Genomic DNA, 10,086 nt, shown 5'->3' on the forward strand with positions numbered 1-10,086 from the left:
GACAGCCTGGACCGCAGGATTATTTTACCCCCTCCTCCACTACACCGCTGTTTTTGGCGCACACCCAACAAAGAAAAAGAGACCCAAAGAAAAAAAAGGAAAAAAAGAAAAACCAATCTCTAAATTTCTCTTCGATTGCGATGTCTTATACGTTTCGATCTTGATTTTTAGGGTTCCTCCTCTTCTCCTTCTGGATCTCTGGTGAGTGGTGAGTTCAATCACGATGAATTTTTTTTTTCCTTTTTTTTGATGCGGTCAGTATTTTTTAGGGTTGCATAGCATAATGGTATAACTTCAGCACGAACCTGCGCTGTGAATAGAATCATAAGGATTGGAATCAGTATCCATGATGGAGGAGAAGAAGACATTTGGTGTTTCTTGATTAGTTTAATAGTTTTTGATGTAGCACAAATGCATGTGATGATATATATATTAAAAATTTAAAATTTGAAACTGCTGATGGAGTTTGGATCCCCTGTTTACCCCCGCCCCCCCCTAATTGAGTAAAAGCTAGGTCAATTTTGCTGCTGATGGGTTTTGCTTATGTTATTCATTATTCAATTGTGTATGAGCCAGAGCTCTGAAATGTTGAACTTCCTTTGATAACTCATTAACTCTTGATTTTGTGGTTCATTATTTAATCTAAACTTTTGTATCAGGATGCTCTTGATTAAGCCCCAACGGCCCAACACTGACCTCGGCTCGTGGGGTTCGACTGGAGTCTGGACTGATAGGCAGCGACTTTCTTTGAAGGTACTTTTTTTTTACAATAACATATAGAATTTAGATGTATAAATTTTGTAAATTGTAAATTTGTAATACATATCTTTTTAACTTTTTCTTATTTATTATTTGATTCAACAGAAACATTGGCTGGGATTCTTGATCTTTATAATTGGAAGTTTCAAGTGGAAGAACATATGCTCAAAATCCAGGTTTTATTGTTCTTTGTTCTTTGTTAAGTGTTTATTATAAAAATTAAAAAATGTTTCCAAAGAAACAACTTTCCGGAAATCTCAAGAGACAAAAAAAGAAAAAAAACGATGAAATTGCTCAAAGTTTAAGAGGATCGTTGAATAAATATTTTGTTAAACAACCCAATGCTTCACTTGAAAATTTAGATGAAGATGATTTACCAAATGAATATGAACACCCAATTCAATTGGAAGAATTAGTAGAAAATGAGAATGATGTGAATGAAGAAATTGGTGATCTAGATGAAAATGAAAATAGTGATGAACCTTTCCTTGATGAAAATGAAAATATTGATGAACCTTGTCATGAAAATGAATGCCCCGAAACAAGATTTGATTTGAACATTTATGATCCACGAGTTTGGGATAATCTTGATGCAAAAATGAGAGATTTACTTATAGAAAAAGGTCCCCTAAGAGAAACTAATCTCAAATTCCCCATGGACGAACACAATAGACATTTTTCTTCAAATTATTATATTCGTACGTTACCAAATGGGGAAACTAAGGATCGAAAATGGCTAGTGTACTCAAAGGAGTTGGATAAAGTGTTTTGTTTCTGTTGTAAGTTGTTTAAAACAATGAATTCTAGAAGTCAGTTAACTAGTGAAGGAATTAGAGATTGGAAACATCTTGGTGAGAAGCTTAGACAACATGAAAGTAGTATTGAACATCTCACTAACTTGAGGTCTTGTGTTGAATTGCAAATCAGATTGAAAACAAATCAAACAATTGATACAGAATTACAAGAGCTAATCAAGAAAGATACACTACACTGGAAAAATGTTATTGTCAGAATCATTGCTGTTGTGAAATGTCTTGCCATACATAATTTGGCTTTCCGTGGAACAAACGAAAAAATTTATGAAGATGGTAATGGTAACTTTTTAGGCCTGCTTGAAATGATTGCAGAGTTTGATCCAGTAATGCAACATCATTTTCGACTCATTCAAGATAAGAAGATTCATTATCATTATCTTAGCCATAAAATTCAAAATGAGTTAATAGCTATTTTAGCATCAAATGTTAAACATGCAATCATTGAAAAAATAAAAACAGCTAAATATTTTTCTGTCATTCTTGATTGTACTCCTGATGCAAGTCACAAAGAACAAATGACTTTAATATTGAGGTGTGTAGATGTTTCAAGTACTCCAATAAATATAGAAGAGTACTTTTTAGAGTTTCTGAATGTTGAAGATACATCTGGATTAGGACTTTTTAATGAATTGCAAAATGTAATTGAGTCCCTTACACTTAATATTGATGATGTGAGGGGACAAGGTTATGATAATGGCTCTAATATGAAAGGAAAAAATCTAGGTGTACAAAAAAGATTACTTGATATAAATCCTAGAGCATTTTACATGCCATGTGGTTCTCATTGTCTCAACTTAATAGTTTGTAATATGGCCAACTCATGTGTTAAAGCAAAATCTTTTTTTGGAGCATGTCAATGCATATATACGGTATTCTCTAATTCAACAAAGCGATGGAATGTGTTACTTGATTACATAGATGGTTTGACTTTGAAATCATTGTCAACTACACGTTGGGAAAGTCACATTGAAAGTGTCAAAGCAATAAAATCTCAAGCTTCCCAAATTAGAGAAGCTTTATTTAAATTAACAGAAATTAGTGAAGATGCCAAATTGAGTAGGGATGCTCAAAGTTTAGCATCAGGAGAGCTTTCAAGTTTTGAATTTATATTAAGTTTGGTTATTTGGCATGACATTTTGCATAAGATTAACTTAGTTAGTAAAAAGTTACAATCTGAAGACATGCGTCTTGATGCTGCTGTAAGACAATTAGAAGGACTTGTGTTATTTTTTGAAAACTATAGAATAAATGGGTTTGTTTCTGCCATGATCGATGCTAAACAAATTTCCCTTGATATGGGGATTGAGCCTATATTTCCAAAAAAGCGTCAAGTTTGTAGAAAAAGGCATTTTGATGAGGTTTCCAATAGTGATAGGGAACAACAATCAGCTGAAGAATCATTTAGAACTGATTATTTTCTTGTTATAGTGGATATTGCTCTTGGTGAATTGAAGAGTAGGTTTGAACAATTGCATTGTTTTGAATCTATTTTTGGGTTCTTATTTGATGCTGCAAAATTGACTTCGCTTGATGATAATGAATTAAAAAGTTTTTGTGTGAATCTTGAAAATGCTTTAAAACATGGTGATGTTTCCGATGTTGATGCAAGAGACTTATTTTCAGAATTACAGGTGTTGCAAGTGATGTTACCAAAAGAAGCATATGAAACAGATAAACCATGGACATCCATTAAAATTCTTGAGTTTGTAAAGAGTGTGGATATGTTTCCTAATGTAATGGTTGCTTATAGGATATTATTGACTATACCTGTGACTGTGGCATCTGCTGAAAGAAGTTTTTCTAAATTAAAATTATTGAAATCTTACTTGCGGACCACCATGACTCAAGATAGGCTAAATGGATTAGCGATATTATGCATTGAAAAGGATATGTTAGAGAACATTAAATATGATAGTATAATTGATGATTTTGCATCTAAAAGTGCAACAAGAAGACATTTTAAATGATGTTTTGTAGTTGAGATTTCATTGCTATTTTTATTTTGTAGGTACATGTGATGATTCTGTGCTTCGATTAATTGTGGAGGATGAAAAGAAGACTGATCAAATCAAGAAATGCTTATGGAGATTTGGGAGGAAGCATGTAGACTCAAATATGTAGTTTTTGTTTTTTAATGCAATGTTTACAATCCGGGGGTACTCTTTTTCCTTCTTTTAATGCAATGAAAAGAAGATTGTCTTTTATAAAATCTTATAATTTTAATAAAATTAATTAATTGATAATTTATTTATTTGTTTGTTTAATTTGTATAAATGGGCACACTTGAGAAAATTTGCCCTGGGCCTTAGAAAACCCAGGACCGGCTCTGGGAGAGGGTAAAGGGATTTGAGCGTTATCGAAGAAAGAGGGAGAGGGGCAGGGGAGAGAATCAGCTTTGACGTTATCAAAGAGAGGGAGAGGGGCAGGAGAGAGAGCGGCTAACGAAGGGAGGATGTAGAGTCGGGATTAGGGGGAAGAGGGATAAAATATATATAGGATAAAATTAGAATTAAGAAATTTGCAGAGGGTTATTTGGGTATGGAAAAGTTTTGACTTTGGTTTTCTCTTTTAGAAGTAGTATAGATTGGTTCTAATCTCCATATATATAGAAAAACTAAAATCAAAACAGACTAGGAATCCTAAAACCAAAAACAAAACAAATTAGGAATCCTAATAAACTCATGTTACCAAAATAGATTAGGAATCCTAATAACCTCATGTTACCAAAATAGATTAGGAATCCTAATAGATTAGGAATACTGCTATCCAACATTGTTGATAGTGGATAAAATCAAAAAACAATTGTAATGCTTTCTAGAGGATCTGTATCCTTCTCATGATCCAACAATAACAAGGAATTATTATCATTAGTCATGCGTTTACTATTTACTAAAAAATTATAATCAATTCAAGTGAAAATTGAAAACAACTACGAATCATAACTTTCGATATGTGTTAGATAAGACCATCTCTAACGCATCGGCATTTTGGGGCAAAAAGTGGTTTTGCCGCTGTGCGTGAGCTCCAACCCAGCGCCTTTTTTTGCCGCATTTTGGCGGTGATGAATAGCGCGACGCCATATTTGGCGTCGCACTGTTCATCACCCCAATTACTGTTTTTTTTTCAATTTTTTTACCTCATACTTTTATATATTTATAATTTGACCCCAATTGTTTCATTAAATGTATAAAACAACCCCAATAATATTTAAATTTTATAATTTTACCCCAATTGTATAATTTGGACAAAATAAATTATTTTTTTAAAAATAAAAATAATGCTAAAATTTAAAAGACATTATTATTAATTATAATATTAAAATCTAGACATTATAAGTAAAGTCCCATGAAATATAAAGAGCAATCCTAATACATAATTCAAATATAAATTACATATCTGAAATACATAACATATAAAAACTGACACACATAATATAAAACTTCATTAAAATAAAATATAAAATACAAACTAAACATGGTGACGTTACATAAGATGGACAAGCAACTCTCAATAATCTGGTAGATCAGGGCCAGAGTGTCTAATATCATTGAAATAATTGCCAAAATTAGAATCAGACCCTTGTTCTTGTTGATTTTTTTTGTATTATTTTAATCTGTTGAGCTCGAACGTACTCACGCACATTTGGATCAGCAATGGAATTCAAATCTTTCATTATAATTTTCCATTCATCTCTATCTTTTTTCATGGCTATCTTTTCTCGTTCGATATCAAATGCTACTTGCCTGTCTAAGCTCACATTGTCTAACCTGTCTATAAGTCGGTTGTTGGAGGTCTCGATGGAGTCCACTACACTTGACTCATGATCATCATTTTTCCTTTTCAATTTGGCTTTTTTTTACCCCAATAGGTCGTTGAGATGGAGTAAATGATGACAGTCCAGGAGATGTTGATATAGGAGATTCCGGAGTGGGATTATCTGATTGTGACGAGTCGAAGTTCACACTTTGGGATTGTCTTCGACCAACTTGTCTTGCTGTAGGGACATCATCTTTGAATTTTTCAAAAATTTTAACCATATTCCAGACATTTGTATTTGTCCTCCACACGAGACCAAAATGCATCTCGAGACTGGTTTCTACCGATAATAGGATCTTGAGAAATATCCAAGAATACTTGACAAAGGAGCACATCTTCAGTAACCGTGTATCCAGTTGATCGAACAGACATTTTTTTGTAAAAAGCGGTTGGTTTGGAGATCAGAAATACTTTGAAGAAATACTTCGAATTGGGTGGTTTGAAGTAGAATTCGTGAATGTTATTTATAACCAATCCAAATTTGTTTTTTTGTTTGAATTTGAATTTGTCGGTGGTCAACATTTGAAATTGAATCGTTTTGTACAAACTGATCAGCTTTACACATTGTCCAACGTTGTCGGTGGGAATCAAATTTTGAAATCAGGCCAGCTTTACACATTGTCCAACGTATACACAGCTCAGTTTTCCTTGAATTGTGTGAAAGCTTTGTACGAGTGAGAATCATTTTTTGAAATCAGGTTAGCTTTACACATTGTCCAACGTATACACAACTCAGCTTTCTTTGAATTGTGTGAAAGCTTTATACGAGTGGGAATCATTTTTTGAAATCAGGTCAGCTTTAAACATTGTCCAACGTATACACAACTCAGCTTTCCTTGAATTGTGTGAAAGCTTTGTACGAGTGGGAATCATTTTCCCTAATCAGGTCAGTTTGACACATTGTCCAACGTATACATAGCTCAACTTTCCTTGAATTGTGTGAAAGCTTTATACGAGTGAGAATCATTTTTTAAAATCAGCTCAGTTTTACACATTGTCCAACGTATACAGCTAAGCAAATTTGAATTTTGTGATAAATTGATAACAACTGGAAAGCATTTCCTGAAATCAGCTCAACTTTACACATTGTTCAATGTATACAGCTAAGAAAAGTTTTATAAATAGCATACTAGATTAGGTACATCCACACAATTACGTTCAATGTATACAGCTAAGAAAAGTTTTATAAATAGCATACTAGATTAGGTACATCCACACAATTACTCATTGTTGTGTTAAAATTATTGGTACATCCACACAATTACTCATTGTTGTGTTAAAATTATTATTCTCCATTTCTGCATACTTCAGTCATTTTTTTCTTACTTTAAAAATGAATTTCGATGCTGGAGGTCCATCATATTTATCATCATCTTCATCTTCGGATGATGATAATTTTCTGTCCAATATCATTGTAGAGATTGATGAAACCGAAGAAGTAATTTGTGAGTACATCAACAACAACATGATCCTCGTTAACAATTTACGTTAACAAAACTACCAACCGATCCATGGTGGCTCGATTCCCGGTCATGCAGTGATCAACCGCGATCGAGAAAATGCGCATCAGAATTCAGTCATAGATTACTTTGCCGATAATCCACGTTTTGGAGAAGATATGTTTCATCGTTGATATCGGATGTCAAGAAGTTTGTTCCTTCGTATTGTTGATGCAATGAAAGATCATAACTATTACTTCCAACAACGAAGTGATGGACTTGGTAGAATGGGATTATCACCGTTACAGAAAGTAACAGCTGTTTTTCGTATGTTGGCATACGGTCTACCAGCTGATGCTACGGACGAATACGTTAAAATAGGTGAGTCAACAGCAATTGAAAGTATGACAAAATTTTGTCGTGCTATGGTGGAAATATTCGCAGAGCGGTATCTACGAACACCTAACGCTAACGATATTGCTAGGCTACTCTATATTGGTAAAAACGTGGTTTTTCAAGAATGTTAGGAAGTCTTGATTGTATGCATTGGAAATGGAAAAATTGTCCAACGGCATGGTCTGGGCAATACGCAGGACGTGGTGGGTCACCAACTATTATCCTTGAAGCTGTGGCAGATTATGATATTTGGATATGGCACGCATATTTCGGTATGCCAGGCACCAATAATGATATCAATGTGCTGGAGTCATCTAATCTTTTCTCTAATCTAGCTCAAGGTATTGCTCCTCCCGCTCACTATGTTATTCAAGGAAAAGAGTATAGTATGGGTTATTATTTAGCTGATGGTATATATCCAAAATGGGCTACTATTGTACAAACAATCCAACAGCCACAAAGTAGGAAGAAAAAAATATTTTGCCATGAAACAGGAAGCATGTAGAAAAGATGTAGAACGTGCGTTTGGAGTTCTCCAATCATGATTTGCAATTGTGGCAGGATCAGCACGTTTTTGGAAAAAACATGTATTACATGACATAATGACTGCATGCATTATTATGCACAATATGATAATCGAGGATGAACGTGACCTTTATGCACCAATTCAAGAAGTGAGGAAAGCACCAACACCAGAAGTTGATATCGTAGCAGATGAAACTACAAGATTTACTCAATTTATTGCACGTTACAGACAAATCAAGGATAAAGATGCCCATATTGCGCTTCGTAATGCATTGATAGATAATTTATGGGAGGAATATACTATTTCAGATAGTTAAGTGCATATTAAATTTGTAATTTTTACATTATTGTTAATGTTTAATTATTTTCTTGTATTTTATTTTCTGTTGTGTTCTTAAATGTAATAATTTGGCAATATCAATAATAAAAATATAATATTTTAGCAATCAAGTTATTTTAATTAATAAAATAATATTTTATTGTTTTATTAGTTTAATTTTTTAAATAATAAATCATTTTGTTTGAAAAATATGTGAAAAAAATAAAATTTGATATGTGGGGTTAATTGTTGAAATAGTTAAAAATATAGGGAATAAAAAATAATAATATAAAAGTAGATAAAAAAGAATATATTGAGAATATTCTTTTTTGGTGCAAAAAATGGTACAATAGGTTGGAGATGAATTACTGTTAGATGTGACTTTTGTACCATTTTGATGCGATGGGTTGGATATGCCCTAAGCACCGTTGTATGACGCCATCATGCCCAAATTTAGAAAATTTTGCCAAACACATGTAGCAATACAATATTAATTGACTTGGGGGCAAAAGAGTCATTATGGTTATAGTATTATTCCGATCAATCACAGAGCTCTTAAAAACAAACACTAGCTAGGATTATCTAAAGTTATTGCGAATATTAGTACGTGTGAAATCAAACATTATATTGGACTAAATATAGTCCAAAGATTATAATACCTAGGATAAAAAAATTGGCCTAAATCCTTTAGTCTATATAAGTTGGATGTAGACTTGGTTGGTAGAGTTAACATTAATTTTGTTCGTTGCAATGAAAAGTATGGTTACAAAGTATATTCAACAATAAAAACTATTAAAAATGTAATAACTTTAAGAAATTAAGGTAAGATTAATGTTACTGTAAATACTATATTTAAATTTAAAATTTTATTTGAAGGTCTAGTTATATAATTATTTTAAACTACTAATCAACACGCAAAAAAAAATTATTTTGGACTCAACTCAAAATTCTTAGCTCTTCTCTGCTAAGAGGCAATTTAATTAATCCCCCTATCTTTGGGTCACACTTTATTCACGGGCTGTTTGGTACATTTTTGGGAAAAAAAAAAGAAAACAAAAAACTATGATGGAAAATATTTCTTGACATTTTAGAGGGTTTCCCCCATTTCTTTTTTTTAGTTTCTTTCATATTGAAATCATAGGCTGAAAAACATTGTTTTCCATTTCTTGGGTATGTTTGAACATTCAGAAATTAAAAAATCAAATGAGTTTTCCAATTAAATATTCAACGATAGGACATTAGATATTCCTCTTTAATTCAAGCCGTCATTTCAATAATGCTTTAAATATTTAAATATGCCAGACGTGACATTTTCAACCCATTTCAATCACTTTTAGTCTGAAATATGTTTTCTTAAAAATCTGATGTGGCAACCCATTTCACCCCCCCATTTCTTTAAATCACCCAGCGAACCAAACGTAGGAAATGGAAAGTCTTGAAACCAAAATCATATGTGGTCTTCTTGTAAGATTTCAAACCCCTCATTTCTCTCTTTATTTGCGCAAACAAACAGCCCCTCAAGGGAAAAGGTTGAAAAAAAAAGAGTCAGGAGCTAAGCCAGCTGTACCGTTTCAATAAAAAGTTGGACTTCCTGTTAACTTTTTTTTATTTTCATGGCAACTTCCTGTTAACTTTAATATAAGAAGGGAGGCGCTACATGCACACCCTTAGGTGCACCACCACACACTCCCCCTCTTGCTACAGTGCAGCAGCCCCACATGTGAAAAATCACACGTGGGGCTGCTGCACTGTAGTAAAAGGGAGGAGTGTGGTTGGTGGTGTGCCTAAGGGTGTGTCTCTATCATTTTTAATATAGGAATTGTTGTAGCCGCGTTACTCAAAACGGCTTTGATATGCTTTGTCAAATAAATAAATAACTAAATAAAGTAGGTGGCCCCTCATTAATAGAGCTATTCCACTAACGGCCTAGAATGTATACTTGAAAGCCCATTATTTATAATTGGGTAGACCTATTAAAGGCCCCATTTATAACCAAAGGCCCATCTCTCCCAATTAA

At 33.2% G+C, this 10,086-nt stretch overlaps 2 protein-coding genes across 2 annotated transcripts; both read left to right on the plus strand.

The window, feature by feature from the left end:
- On the plus strand, positions 986-3,541 carry LOC109834992 (zinc finger MYM-type protein 1-like). The gene has a single exon (XM_020402994.1). The coding sequence runs from the start codon at positions 986-988 to the stop codon at positions 3,539-3,541; it is 2,556 nt and encodes an 851-aa protein (XP_020258583.1).
- LOC109834993 lies at positions 7,030-8,067 on the plus strand. Its single transcript, XM_020402995.1, has 3 exons — positions 7,030-7,327; positions 7,423-7,635; positions 7,787-8,067. Exons 1-3 carry the CDS (start codon positions 7,030-7,032, stop codon positions 8,065-8,067), a joined length of 792 nt encoding a protein of 263 aa, XP_020258584.1.

Source organism: Asparagus officinalis, chromosome 3 (assembly GCF_001876935.1).
Source record: "Asparagus officinalis chromosome 3, Aspof.V1, whole genome shotgun sequence".
Lineage (NCBI taxonomy): Eukaryota > Viridiplantae > Streptophyta > Magnoliopsida > Asparagales > Asparagaceae > Asparagus > Asparagus officinalis.

Excerpts from the sequence above, each read along its gene's own strand:
- LOC109834992 (XM_020402994.1), top strand. The coding sequence starts at position 986 with ATGTTTCCAAAGAAACAACTTTCCGGAAATCTCAAGAGACAAAAAAAG.
- LOC109834993 (XM_020402995.1), top strand. The coding sequence starts at position 7,030 with ATGTCAAGAAGTTTGTTCCTTCGTATTGTTGATGCAATGAAAGATCAT. Across the intron at positions 7,328-7,422 it reads TGCTAGGCTACTCTATATTG|GACGTGGTGGGTCACCAACT; the intron begins GTAAAAACGTGG and ends GGCAATACGCAG. Across the intron at positions 7,636-7,786 it reads GGGTTATTATTTAGCTGATG|GATCAGCACGTTTTTGGAAA; the intron begins GTATATATCCAA and ends CAATTGTGGCAG.